General features: G+C 32.9%; 1 protein-coding gene across 2 annotated transcripts; it reads left to right on the top strand.

Moving 5' to 3' along the window:
- The first annotated feature begins 1098 nt into the window (after positions 1-1098).
- On the top strand, positions 1099-15407 carry LOC128208893 (ras-related protein Rab-11B-like). 2 transcript variants are annotated; one of them, XM_052912581.1, is made up of 7 exons: positions 1099-1125; positions 5907-6176; positions 6854-6965; positions 7258-7341; positions 7838-8031; positions 8404-8484; positions 9243-15407. In XM_052912581.1, the coding sequence occupies exons 2-7, from the start codon at positions 6131-6133 to the stop codon at positions 9350-9352; spliced, it is 627 nt and encodes a 208-aa protein (XP_052768541.1). In that variant the 5' UTR covers positions 1099-1125; positions 5907-6130; the 3' UTR covers positions 9353-15407. The 2 variants fall into 2 exon arrangements, with proteins under 2 accessions (XP_052768541.1, XP_052768543.1); XM_052912583.1 differs by having other exon boundaries at positions 1107-1140.

The following is a 15407-nucleotide window of genomic DNA, read 5'->3' as shown; positions in this document are numbered from 1 at the left end:
ATTGCGTATGGATATGCGATAGCACGTGGTTGTCATGGATATGCGCACAGTGATCCTGCAGTGCGTTCAGTAAGGTAAGAGTTTACAAAACGCTCGCAAACGTTTTGTTTTGTATCCCTGTTGCAACGCAGCGCATAAAAGTTAAGCTGGAAACCAAACAGCGAACGTTCGCCGCAAACATCTTTACTGAACGCGTTGCAGTTAATGTTAGTAGTCAAATCGGTCTTTTTAAATAGTTCTAAGGAGAATGAAGCATTATTTCTTGAATGGTGCGTGCAAACTGTTTTATGGTTACATTTCAAGCGAGAAATAATTAATTAGCGTTCTAAATATTACCATAAGACAAGATTTCCTTGATGCTACTGACGACAGTCTTCAACAAGGGAGGTAATTACAATGTGGTAAAAGAAGTTCCATACGGGCATTTTATCTTCGCCCGTGGGCAAGATAAGAATATCTAGCATGGTTAAATTATTGGATCTACTTATCTGAGGTGGGAGAAAAGAATTTCTAGCATGGTTAAATTATTGGATCTACATATCTGAGGTGGGAGAAAACTAGCTCTTCGCGCCCGTACAAAATTACGCTTACTCGGGCAGAGGATGCAATTACTATTATGTAAAAAAATCTAAAAAATAATCATTTTGATTGGAAAAATGTTATCCTTTTTATTGTGGGAATAAACCACGTTGTGTTGTTTTGTGTAAAGAAGTACATACACTTGCGTGGAATTATCCACGGACATTTGAAGGCCATTACTGCGTTGTGGAAGACAGATGGACAATCAGAATCACATGTTTGCTTTAACTAGTCAATTGTCAATCTTCCTAATTTTGCGATGATTGAGCTATAAATGGTTTGAAAATAATGTACATTCCTATGTTTCTTTCTGGTTAAGCCCTTAGGAATGACTAAAAGTTTTCCAGGGTAATTGCCGATGTGACCTAGGACCATATTTGGTTTATGTATGCACGGACATACAAACTATGGTTTATATGTCCGTGATATATCTAACGGACGATCGACCAGATGCATTTTAGAAAAGGTTTTGAGAAGCCGTCTGTAAATTGACCGTTTCTTGACTTGCCGTTTTGTCTTCTTTTGTATTTTAATGGAGATTTACAGGTAAATAATCAAAAGGTGATTCATAACATAAAATTTCAGTCTAATACAAGTAGCTAATGAAGTATAATCGCCAACCTTCTTAGTTGCCACATAATTGATAATTTAAAAGCAAATTGTTTTCAGTAATTGTGATACAATATAAAAATGTACAATTGCGTCTGACATACATATATGTACATAGTTCTGGCTTCCATAACTTTAATGTTGATATTTATTTTTTTGATGTTTACAACACATTAAAAGCGAACACATCCAAAAAGGTAATATATAACGTGTTCGCTGAAGTTCTTTAGCTAATATGTACACTGATTGTAACTTACTGTACTGTAAGTGTAATAGAATGTAGAGCATCGTCAACAACCATGGTACTAAATTTCGTTATACTCAATACAAACCGTGAGGCAATTGACTGACAAAATCTCGTGTAAATGAATATGCATGAGGCAGTTCAGACAATTCTTCCAATGAATTTGTGTGTTACATTCTTCAATAACCTGATAGTGTCAGTAGCCTTCATGGCCGAGGGGTCTTGACTGATGACGAAAAAATATTGTACTGAAAAGGCAGACCCTGTTCCAATCCAGCTTTTGTCAGAATATTTTTCAACGGGAAAGCACCTGGTACCTTGCGGGACCAATGAAACTGCTTCATTAATTATTCATGCCTACTAGCTCTTCCTAGCCAAATTGTACACAACAAACATAGCGTAGTAGTGTTTTGGGGGTATCCGATGATTTTTGTAAACACAACCAGTGATGTGTAATGATTAATAAATTATTATAAGAAGTTGTATGTATCCATGGATATTTATTACAATATAAGTGCAAAAAGTGACAACATTATTGGTTGGTCCGTGTTTCCCCAGTAACACTAGGACAGGGATTAGTAAAATAACATAGACTAGCTCTTCCTAGCCAAATCGTACACAACAAACATAGCGTAGTAGTGTTTTGGGGGTATCCGATGATTTTTGTAAACACAACCAGTGATGTGTGATGATTAATAAATTGTTATAAGAAGTTGTATGTATCCATGGATATTTATTACAATATACGTGCAAAAAGTGACAACATTATTGGTTGGTCCGTGTTTCCCCAGTAACACTAGGCCAGGGAATAGTAAAATAACATAGAGTAGCCTCTGGTGAGTCATTTGTGTGTTTCTATGTGTAAGAAAATCAAAAGAAATAGGTGTATAAGGCCTTTTAAAGCTTCTGTTGTGACAGTTAGGTGGATTTTGGGAGGCGCACATGTACTCTCTTGGATGTGTGCCTTGAGTCACCTGGATGTGTTCTGGGAATACAAGACCATAAAGAGCAAACTTTAAAGATTTAATAGGTTCCTTTAAGTTATTTAGGTTATATAGGAATGAGAAATTGAGTATTCAACTACATACTAGCAGAAAGTACCAACACAAACGATAACTTTGTTTTAAGCACATCCTCCAACCATCCACAATAGGTTTCAAACAATTACAATAAAATTTCAAATGTTGACAACTTATTTCACGTTGACGGTTTTTGAATTGTGTTTATATTATACCTTAATTTCATCAGGAATCTACCATGGTCTTATAGATAAGGTGCCTGACTGCAGACTTACAGTATGCAAATATTGGCCATCAAAGTATTTGTTTTTATTATCTTTGTTATTATTACATATATTTTTCATTTAAATATCTGACACCTTGATATATTTAAAAAAAAGTTTTTATATTTGATTACATCAAAAAACCCAATAATCATTAATGCTCATTGAAGACTATCTGTGACCGATATAACTGCCTCTAACTTTTTTTTAAATTGGGTTGCAGTAACGCTAGACAACTGATCTTTAATGATCTATGGATGGGTCCATCATAATAAGTCTTAACTAGTCATAGATAATTTTGCGACAGGTTAGAGGTTATCACACAAAGGTCAAGAGCTAGTCATGTCCTTTAGATTATTGTGTCTGAATGCATGAAGAGCAATTACAAAAATATTGATGCTTGAATCTATTTTACGATTGTTGCCAACCAATTCAGTTGAAAACTCCCAAAGATTGAAAACACCTGCCAAAGATTGAAAACACCTGTACAATAGGAAATGATTATCAAAGACAAAAAAATTGCTTATGATTGATTATGATCGTCCATCTACTGTCAGACAACCTTTACATGATTAAATACAAGTTGCAGTCGCATGTAATCTGAACCTGTTGTAAATGATCTCATGGCCTATTGCGACTTGGCTATTGGCAAAACAATATTCAATGTTTACTCATTTAAATACACCATCAAACTTACACAGACCTTCTATGGGGTTGATACTGATAGCAGAGTGCCTTATTTCTGCAGCTTTCATCACTGACCACAAGAAACACATGCTTCTTCAAAAATACAGTTGTACTAACTTTATTTATGTCATAGTGTCATCATTCTGTTATTGACATTCTGTATTGATTTGCTGACAAATCCTGCCTTGTCAGTTTGCTGAAGTGTGTACCTTTGATATAGTTAAACTAGTTGCAGAGCATTTTTTAGATTGTGGCAAATGACCCATACTGTTTAAATAGGGCATTTTTGCATGTATATGTTTAAATTGGAATAGGGCAAAAGTAGTAACAGTTAACCAAAGGTATGACAGTGAGTATATTGTACATTCTATCAAACTTGGTACAATTTTGCATATGCGTTTCAATCAGCGGTTCTAGATTTTAAAATGTTTAGTTTCTTATTTGTGAAGAATCGTAACTTATTGCTGAAGATGACTCTTCATGATTAAGTAATTTGCTACAACTGCACATGCACATAAAGCCAAGCCTTCTGTTTGCATATGTGTCGCTGATTTGAATGCATAACAATATCTAGGATTGATTGACAGGTCTTTTTGACTGGCACACAGCTTGATTTAAAGCTGTACAATTTGGGAGGGGCTCACACTTAGTTGGTAAGAATTTATTAAGTAATTTCTTAGAGAATAAGTAACCATAGTCACTTTGCTCCCTTCAGTTACTTATTCACGAAGAAATTACTTAATGAATTCTAACCTATATATAAAAATAGCTGAAAAAAGACTGACATACAGTTTTAGAATGTCATTGACAAGTTTACATTTGTTTTGTTTAAAAAAAAGTATCAAGAGGAATATCGCTTATCAGTTGGTCAACCTGTCTGTGGCCACTGGTGTGTTGGACTGTATGAGATAGATTGCATAACTGCCTTTACACAACCATTGAAAGAAAGAGTGAAATAAAACTAGTTGCATTCTAATTTCTTTGTCTAATGCTGGAGGTGAAGGCTATGATAAGGGACAGACACATCACAAAAGTGATGTTTACAAACCTTCTGATTGTAATTAGTTTGACATGCAAGTGATATTTATACCTAGTTTATTGTCAGAGGAATGTACCTGTCATTGTAAATACTTGTTAGAGAATACCATACTGTCATGTTAACAACAGTTTAAAGGATAACATGTGTAGTTGATGCTGCTGTGCATAGCATTGTTCAAGGTATCCAAGACCAATTGTATAAAAGTTAACTGGCTATTTTTTTGGTAAAATTGTCCAAGTTTTCATTGATTGTTCAATATTTATCCAATAATTTACTAACCAATCAAAATTTTAATTTTTTAATGAGTCAACTTGACAAAAGTTCGCTGCTGACAACTTATCAAAGTTTTACACAATTGGCTGCCGACAGACAAAAAGTTTGTTATATCATCATGGCTTTCTTAGTACTGTAATATTTAATTTGAAGAAAATTGCTTGCTGATTACTAATGTGTAAAATAAATGACCTTAAAACTTTATAGGTCAATTTACTGCCGTTTGTTTTTTTTTGTTCTTTTTTATTTGACTTAAAATCAGAATTGATATAACCTTTTTTGCAATCTTTCAATGCCATGTTCGTAATATTGTTGGTATAATTTTTACATTTTTTTCTCTACCCATAAACCCCTTTCAAATGAGGCCGTAATAATATGGGGTCACCAGGCAACCAATATCCACATGATCGTACATGAGATACCTTAAGTTGTTTCTTTCTTACTATCAGGTGTAGATTTGTAGATGCTAGGCATGGTTCACATGGCCTACAGGTAGAAGATATCTAAGTATTTTTTCCATCATTTTTATGTTGGATATTAAAAATAAAATACTTGTAAGTATGGTTTGAAATGATGTACAAACATTTATTTTCTCTGTTATTTCTGAAAATATTTCTCATGTGGAATCAAGGAATTCTACCATTTCAGTGCAAATGTTGATGCATCAATGTTGAAGGGATTCACTCACGTTTATGATAAGATACCAAAAGCTGGAACTCTTCAGCGAATGTTGATAATTGCTTAAATATTGTCTTTGAAAACCACAATTTTTATTAGCGTTAATAACGGCTATGAGCAAATCATTGGTGTTTGATTGGTTGATTGATATTATAAGGTGATGTTATCAATATATTGTTAAAAAAATGTCACCCCTTATTGTCATTGATGTTTCCAAGTTTTTATCAAATTACCTTTTATATGTAAAAACAGTCAAATATTCAGTTTAAACATTACTTTTTACAACAATTTTGAAGAAAATTGTGTTAACTTATGCAATGTCACTCTTCTTGGCTCTGGAGTACTTGGAGAGTACTTCAAGTCAATTATTTAGCTGACCCTTTTGCAAATCTTTACTTCAAGTCTTTAAACTTAGCAAGTATCTTATTCTTTGTGTAAAAGGTTCATCAAATTCTTGATAGACAAACATGTCATGTCTATATGGTTATCTTTTATTGGGATGATATTTATTTCAGGTCTTTATGCTGATCCATGTCATGTGACTATCGGTATACAGTGGTAAAAAGCCTAATATTTCGAGGCTGATTCCTATGTGAAATTGCGACAACTAGGCAACGACAATTGTTATTACCCAAAGTGTGGCATCCGTGTGTGAAGTGTGACAACTCCATGCAGTGTGACAACTATAAATAAAGTGTGACAATACATGTGAATCGTTAACAGATATTTTACATTTGCCATGGCTTCTGCCGGGGGAGAGGAGCAGTATGATTTTATTTGGAAAGGTATGAATTAGCTATATTTTTATTCAGATTTTGCAATCTTTGACAGCCGATGAGAGTAGGATTAAATTATTTCCAATAGGGTCCAATGGTTGTTGCTTAAGAGACAGCTGAGTTTTGAAAAGAAAGTGTGAAGTTTTAAGAAGTCCAGGCCAAATAAATACACTTGCTTATATTTTGAAAAGACCCTCGGTTAAAAAATGTGCCTGTTATAAAGCAGCGATGCATGGGAAACAAATTTCCTGGGTTTTATCAGTTCTGAGTGCTACCCTCGAAGTGGAATGATAGGCAAGGGAGCGGCTAGCTCGGATTTAAAATCGTCATTGGTTCGAAGTAGTTTGGGATTGAACCTGGACCACCTGTTTCAAAAGGTTACCCTTAAATAATTATTTGTCGGTTCAGTTTTTCTTTTTTGGTGTTGGTCTTTCCCTCCATTGACAATTTGTGTTTCATATTGAAGGCAATATGAACGTGGTAGATTATTTACTTAGAAATTCTAAATGTCATGGCCACATTTTTAAAGTAAAACAGAAATATCCAGCATAATAATTACACTATTGATTGTAACAAATCCATACGTGCATAGAACAATTTTAACATTATGCACACATATAAATTTGGCCTTAGAGGTCAAGGTCAAGGCAACAGATGCTGAATGATTTATGAATATGATATTTCAGTTGTGTTGGTGGGTGACTCAGGGGTGGGGAAGACAAACCTGCTATCCCGGTTCACCCGTAACGAGTTTAACATGGAGAGCAAGAGCACAATAGGGGTTGAGTTTGCCACGAGGTACATTACATTAGTATGCTACATGTTTATATATACAGTATTGACCCATAATCTATCTTTAAAGATGTATATTATATTAATATAGTTAAAGAAAACAACTTAATATTCTCTAAAAAAAAAGTACAAATTAGTGAATAAAAAGTAAGGATTAATTTGTAAAAAAGGGGTAGATGCATTACGATTATTTCATAAGCAATGGTCTCAGACTATATCTAAATGGAACATACACGTGTATTAGAATCAATAAGAAAAATGTATAAAAACATGTGAATATATTATCTACCATTTGCAGGAACATGCAGATTAAGGGTAAGACGGTGCGAGCCCAAATCTGGGATACCGCCGGGCAGGAGAGATACCGTGCAATCACCAGTGTGTATGTGTATTTGTTTTATACTGTTGACATGGTTTTAGTCAATTTTGCAAGGTTTAAAATTTGTGACAGCATTATTAGATTACTTGATCAATATTTCCATAGGTTTGGTATTTACGGCCGGAGGCTGTATTCAATATAGTTTTTATTCTTATCCTCAGTGATTCCATTCAGTCCATCGGCCAATTTATTTTCACTCGAATCAAAACATTTGGATTCTCCTTTTTTTTTAAATCTAATGTGATTATTACATACAGCCCATCTCTAAATTGTGAGAACTAAATCTGTGCAAGATTAAAGTCTAAAGCATTAATACTAAATAAAACTCAAAATTTAGATATTGAGACATTAAAAACCAAAATCATACTCTGACTTCAATTGGGTTTTGTGTTCAGCCTTCATTGAAATAGATTTGAATTATAATATTCTGATAGAAAAATGAGTAAATGTGCACATCATTTGTCTTTATGTAAAGCGAGCTTATTTGAAATATTTACAGGTATTATCGAGGGGCAGTTGGTGCTCTGGTTGTGTATGATATAAGCAAGGCGTCGTCGTTTGAGAACCTGGACAAATGGCTCGGTGAATTGAGCGAGCATGCTGATCCCTTCTGCTGTATCATGATCGTAGGAAACAAAGTGGATCTTAAACATCTAAGGGCAATAACTGCTGATGCGGGCAGGTCCCTTGCAGGTGAGTGATGCCCCTTGATCTATGGATATTTAATCCAAATGCATTTTTTCGAGAATCCAGTAGAGAATACACTTAGTGATACTGGAAGACTGTCACCTCTTGGGTGAGAGGTGGACACCAAAACATTGACACATTTTCACCATTTTGTTGAACTTCACTTTTGCTAGCAATGGGTCTGAATGTATGATTCATACTGGACTATGCTATACAGGTTAACATAAAAGTTGTCTTCTAAATCTTTTCAAATTTTATAAGCAGAAATTCTTCAAATGAAACTTGTGTTTTATTGACGTTATTGGGGCATAAATATTACAGATAATGCTGGTCTGGAATGTTGTGAAGTATATTTCTTACTTACAAAATACATTTCAGAGAAGCACAACTACTCATTCATCGAAACCTCCGCACTGGACAACACAAATGTCGGAGAAGCATTCAACAATTTGTTAGTTGGTAAGAACGTTTCTTGATTTAAGTTTAAGCTTATTCATTACTTTTTCATTGGTCACAAGGTGACAAGCGAGTGTGTTTACCACTGCATTAACTGGGCAACTTGAATTTTATTCGATCTACTGTAGTAAAGTCACCAGAACAGTTTAACTGACTTGTTAGTTTTTCTTAAACCTCATAGCCTTGTAAATAGTGACGAAGGTATAAGGTAGGAAGCTTAATGTTTTATTTTCAAACACACTAAAAGAATTTCCAACTGACCCCAATTTCTTGAACGTTCTTAAGCAAAATCTGCTTAAGTAACTTATTTCGAGAAGCCAAATTTCTTACAAAATCTTTATTTTACTAAGCTAAAATAAGTTTACTTTGATGATTTTAAAAATATAAACCAAAAATCCCAAAACTCTTATATTGTAAATATTGCACAATAATTTGGAACATATGTAGTGATTACGCTTCATCCTGCTGTAAGAGATCTACTGGTAAGATACTTTGAGAAATTGAGGCCAGATCATTACTACCAGCATGCTAAGTCCGTTTTTAGAATTTGCTTTCTGTGCTCTCATTATGCTACTGACAAGTATGGCTGTATGATCACTGTACGTGTCTTTCGGTATTGGTATAATGTTGACTCAAGGTGTTTAGAATATTGGTTCAAGATCATTTATAAATGAGTTTTGTTTAATAGGTCTACAATTTGACATCAAATGTGTTATCAAAATTTTAATGGGCTTGGATTAACATAATTGTTTATCCTACAGATATTTTCAAGCTACAAGTGGATGCCCCGCCCCCAAACCGGGGGGAAACAACAAAGCTTGGAAATCAGGAAGTAAAACAGATGGAACAAGTTTCAGACTGTCCCTGTTAACAGCTGGATGTACACTTACCCCCTTCATCGTGTGGACTTGTAATTGAGTGTGGAGGTGGGTTTGGGAAGGGGGTTGGTGTGGAAATTGAGCTGGGTGGGGTGGTAAAGGAAGGTGAAATGATCATCCAATAAAAATCTGTTCAAATAATTCATTTTTATGTCTTTATAATCAGCAGAACCTTGCACTGTATTGTGAAAATAATATTAAGTGTACCCTTATATTTATGCTTCATAAGATTCATTTTCTCTCTCAGAACATATTTTTGTCTTTTGTTTAAATAAATAACCTGGCAATGAAATACAAAAGTTGAAGCTCTAATTTGTTCTCATTAACAAGAAAATAAACACATTAGCAGTGACTGTTATGCATTTATATTATTTTACAGTGATTATTTATAGTAACACACTCAACTTTATAATGTTTTTAATAGCGTAAATGGGCAGAATTATCAGAATTGAAATTTCTTTCTTATAGAAGTAAACTAACTGGAAAAGAAACTTGAATTGCCATAGTGATCGTAATAATGAGTTTTTCACATATATTAAACAATTGATATGATTACGACTGCCCTGGATAATTATCTATTTTGTTGAACGAAAGAAAATATTGAAATCCATTTCCATGTGTATATGTTTTTGTTTTGGCTTATCATGTGACAAATAAAACTCTATTAGTTCAACAAGTCCAATTATAATACATATTTGTATCCGGCTGTTTTGGCGTCGTGATAATTTTACGTTGATTAATATTACTGACCCCTATTTCTTGAAAATTCTTTAAAGGATTAAGATTCTCATTTTATGCAGCCAAATTACTGCCTTTTACTAAAGTTTACCTATCAAAAAGTATGTAATTATTATCTTTCAAATAATTTTCTTCGAAAGTCTCAAAACTCTTCATAATGAGAAAATTACACAAATTTAATTAAAACAAAATAATGAGCTTAGTGTGATCCTGTTAATGCATACCTGGTAGCAGCTTTGTATAGAATAAGTAGAGAATAGCCAGTTTTTTTATGTTTTAGTTTTTAAACATGTGACATCTTCAGCTAAAATTATTTATGTGAAGGAATAAGCGACTATTGAATTCCATTTAACACAGGCAATAACAGATATTTATTTTATATTTTTGAAATTAATCTCTCTTTCAATTTAATACATTCTATCATATGTTTCTTTACTAATCCTTTACGTGGCTACATTCCATATTTTGTCGTGAACAGGACACATTTTTTGCAGACAAGTCATAATTATTACATATGTCTGTGGTGCATTTCTATTTGATTGAAACAGCATTATAACTGCCTTTATGCAAAAGCAATAATAGTGGCCGTAAGGGGTATATTTAAAGCATCAGAAAAGTATGTTTTGTATGGTTTTGTTTTTAATGATTTTATGTCCCCTCTTGATAAATTGTTTTTACACTCCTATTGAAAACAAGATTTATCCGTCAAGCAAAACATGTCACTTAATTTGGTTTGTTTATGGTATTTTTTTAATGTGTTTTTTTTAGATATTTTTCATTTCATATTGTCATATTCATTGTATTAAGATAGACAAGAATTTCAAAACGTAATGAAGGTCTGTTATCATCAGTCAAATTTTACTATTGTTTGTTATCTTGTGTTTGTGGAAAAGAAGATCTTCTAAGGGAGTTTGTCATTTAGAACAATTGTCATATTAAAGCTTTTTAAACCTGGTAAATATATCCCATTTTCTACTCATTGTCATATGGTCTAGATACATGTAGTTATCTCACCACTCATTTTATTTATTATATATTTTATTAAAAATGATTGCTCACTTATTCTTGTTGCATTACAATGACCTTGAATTGTTCTGACCTAATGACCTTGAATTGTTCTGACCTAATGACCTTGAATTGTTTTGACCAACCAGGGGTCAAATAGATCAGGATATATCCTGAAAGCAGGATTGAGAACATTTGACTTCAGACTGTTGTATAGGTGAAATACTGTGTTTTGCTTGGTATTATGCATCAGAAATGGTAAGAAGTTCCTTGATTCTTGAATTTAACTTCAATGACTTAAATAATAAAATTATTTCAAAAGGCCTCTTAGCCTTGATCCTGCTTTCTGCAGCTCTGTAAACCGCCCAGGTATTTTTCGGTAGAATTGACAATAATAAGCTGTTTAAACCTCTGGGCCCAATTTCTCGAAACTTCTTAAGCTTAACAGGCTTAAGTAGATTATTTCAAGTAGCCAAAATACATACTGAAATTAAATTATGATAAATGAAAAATGGTTTATTGTGATTATCATAAAAATAATTCCTATCTAAAGTATAAAAACTCTTAAAGAAGTCAATCTTACGCAATTTATTGAAAACCAAAAATAATGATATTAGCTAAATCCTGTTATAAGGGACTTAAGAAGTTTCGAGAAATTGGGGCCTGATTATTGGTGTAGGATAAGAAAGTTAGAGAAATTGGGCCTGATTATTGGTGTAGGATATCGCTTCATCATGTTTGTTATTTGCACGGTGCTAGAACATTCCACTTTTTTATCTAGTATTTATTTATTCCTTATACTTTCAAGCATTTGGATATGAAAGCTATGAGTTTTATTTTTATCCAATAATTTACCCTCATCCATCTATGATTCGTACAAAGATGACGGCATAGCACTTTGAATGTTTCTCGAAAAGATTTGTTGACCCAAGCTGGACCAATGCAATGCAATTAGCCTTGATTGTCTCTGGTAAAAGAGACTGTTCCTTCTAAGTTGAGTAACGTTTTACATGTCATTTATCTTTGTAACAACAACTGTTTGCGTTTCAAATGAGATTTGTTCATTGTCTGCTGGTGACGGTAAATTTTCCCTATGAGGCTGTCAAAGTCATTTTATGAGGGGGTCAAGCCATAATGCAGCCAATGGACCCCAGCATACCTTACAAGGTCTTAAACTGACAACAAAAAAGGAGAAAGCATTTGATCTTTGGAATAAATCCTTTTCGGGAGTTGGGAGACTTGCTACTTAATCTGACAGTTACTTGTGTTATTCATAACATTAATCTGATCTTTGCCATATGCATATCATTTTGCAGTACTGTTGTGATGTCATTCTGCATTAATGTGATACAGTGTGATATCAATTTGTATAAATGTGATATGGTGTGATATCATTCTGCAGTAATTTGATGCAGTGTGATATCATTCTGCAGTAATGTGATATGGTGTCATGACATTCTGCAGTAATGTGATGTGGTGTCATGTCATTCTGCAGTAATGTGATATGGTGTTGTATCATATGCAGTAATATGATATGGGGTCATGGGGTCATGACATTCTGCAGTAATGTGATGTGGTGCCATGTCATTCAGCAGTAATGTGATATAGTGTGATATCATTCTGCAGTAATGTGATATGGTGTCATGTCATTCTGAAGTAATGTGATGTGGTGTCATGTCATTCAGCAGTAATGTGATATAGTGTGATATCATTCTGCAGTAATGTGATATGGTGTCGTATCATTATGCAGTAATTTGATATAGTGTCATATCATAAGATATTTCACTTTCTAGCTGCTTGATTTTGACAATATTATGCAATTAAGCTAGGTGTTTTTTTATATCATATGTTATTAATTTTGTATGTAGTTTAATATAAAATGAAATACATAAGATAATATATTTTTTTCCTGTTGCCTTCATTGTTATAAACCCTAGATCTGATTTGCCTAAATATGCACTTTTACTATTTCTTACATTACAATGAAGATGAAAGATCAGTGTTTAACGTGTGTTTGCTATTGTTGTGACAATGATTTATTTTGGTATCTTTGTATATACATGACGTATTAAGTAATGTGGTATAGGAGAATTGTTATACAAGTACATAAAGGCTTGATATAAAGGCACAATTTATTTGTATTGTTTAACCAGCAACATTATTCAAATGTAGAATTTATATTTGTTAAAGATTAATCATTGAATATTATGTATGTGCATTTTAACTCTTATATATCAAGAATAAATGCTAAGCCAATGTGAAATTGAAAAAAAACAAGAGGCCATATATAAGAACTTAATTACAAGGCTTCTGGTTATGTTGGCCATCTTGGATTTTGGCAGCCATTTTGGATGGATCCTGAGTAGATCCTGTCTTTTTTCAACCATATTCACATTTTCCGCAATTTTTTCAAGTTTCTTAATTTTAACCAAAAGTGCACAATGTTTTCACTCTATGACAGGACTAGTTATAGGAAGCTAAAAACTGGCTAAAACTTCCAAAATTAATTCTTCCAAAATTTTGGAGAAAACTTCCAAACGAACGCTCACGGCTTAAAAGTTGAAAAAGCAATGTTACTTTTATGGTCATATTTTTAATCAGTCTTAAGTAAAATGAATTATTTTAATATAAATTTTCAAATTTGGCGAGTTATTGTTGTGAATTTTAATGAAGTTGGAAAACGATAGAATAAATTAAAGTGTTTGAGAGACTTAAACTCCCACATTTAGGTGGAAAAAGTTTATTGTAAAAAAGTTACATCCAGTTTCAATTTTTTATTCTTTCAGGCATTAAATAGCATGAGTGATACAAAAAATAAAGAGATGAAGGCAGTATTGCATAATTTGACATGCTCAGTAATCTCTATGCAGTTTTCTTATAAGTCTTGTTTACATAGACAAACATGAGCAAAGGAACATAAGCTGATCTTCTACTTTGTTTATCATATCTCTTTGTTGGCCATGACTCTACTTTCTTTTTTTCACATAATTATTTTCATATATTATGAATTATAAAAGAGCACCTCCTAAAAGCAACCTTAGTGGTAGATTTATGCAGGTATCTGCTGAATCAAGGAGGCGGCCTCGGGGAGGGATGGTGTTGTGAAATACTATTATTTTTGTAGGCTAAAGAGTCAACAACCATTAGTGTTCAGGTTATGACTTTGACATTCCCCTAAGTTCATTTAATCCATGGTGACATCATCAGCTAAACTGATTCTTGTGTAGGAAAATGTGATGTTTACATTTTTGCAAGATAACGTACCGATTGTTCAAAACTTTGTTAAATTTAACAACATTGTTAACACCATTAAATTTCAAATCTTTACTGCTATTCAAGTTTAATGGATACACTTTTGATACGCAGTTTTTGTAACAAGATTATATAATTCAGTTTCAGCTGTGCATGTACTTCTTCTATATAAATATGTGAGTTCATCATGAAATAGTTCAAATTTTAAAGTCGTTAATCTGGTTGTTAACTTTAACACAGTTCTTAACAAATGGCCCATCGTGTCTCATAAGCAAACAACTCGCTATTTTACCTTTTTATTAGTTAATCTAATTCTATTTTACACATTGTGAATAATACGTTTGTTTTGTAATCATATAACTCTTTCAAAATAACTTTTTTTCATAAACATGATAACTTTCAAGGCTCATTTATGGAGACGACTTCATATATCTTGTAATACGCTCAAGTGCTTATCCATAAAAAAGGGAATGCACAAAATTAGGCTTACCAAGAACATTTTTGCTGACTGGTTGCTTTGTTTTTAATACTTTGTTAGCACATCATGGGAATATTTTCTCATGTTAAGTTTTAGCCCAGATGATTCCTCACTCCTACTGCCATTATAAGTCTTGCATCTTTATTTCAGATGGTTTTAGAACCTTTGTATCATGATTATTATTATTACATTTTCAAGGAATTGTAAATACCCTTCTTTTATACTCATCATAATCCACAGGGGGCAGAAACAAATTATTTTCTTATATAATATGTTTCTGCCCCCTGTGTTATAATCATAAGTTTTGTTTTCTTTTTTCTCAACATTTTAACGTTGTGTATTATAAGTTATTAGACGGTTTAAATTTTTTAGTCTTTCATTGTACAATAATTATCTAAGTGTCTAATAATAATTGTGAAATTATATATAATTATTGTGTAATATTTTTGACTATAGATTAAAGATATTTTGCTACATGTTTGTTCGATTTTTCTTGTTTGATATTATAGTATTCAGAGTCATCTATGCTGCTTTCCAGAAGACATGCAGTGAGATTTTAACTTGCTCCCTTTTAA

This window comes from Mya arenaria, chromosome 11, assembly GCF_026914265.1.
Source record: "Mya arenaria isolate MELC-2E11 chromosome 11, ASM2691426v1".
NCBI lineage: Eukaryota > Metazoa > Mollusca > Bivalvia > Myida > Myidae > Mya > Mya arenaria.
Note: the sequence above shows the minus strand (reverse complement) of the source record. Positions and strands in the feature narration are given on the sequence as shown.

Excerpts from the sequence above, each read along its gene's own strand:
- LOC128208893 (XM_052912581.1), top strand. The coding sequence starts at position 6,131 with ATGGCTTCTGCCGGGGGAGAGGAGCAGTATGATTTTATTTGGAAAG. Across the intron at positions 6,177-6,853 it reads GTATGATTTTATTTGGAAAG|TTGTGTTGGTGGGTGACTCA; the intron begins GTATGAATTAGC and ends ATGATATTTCAG. Across the intron at positions 7,342-7,837 it reads TACCGTGCAATCACCAGTGT|GTATTATCGAGGGGCAGTTG; the intron begins GTATGTGTATTT and ends AAATATTTACAG.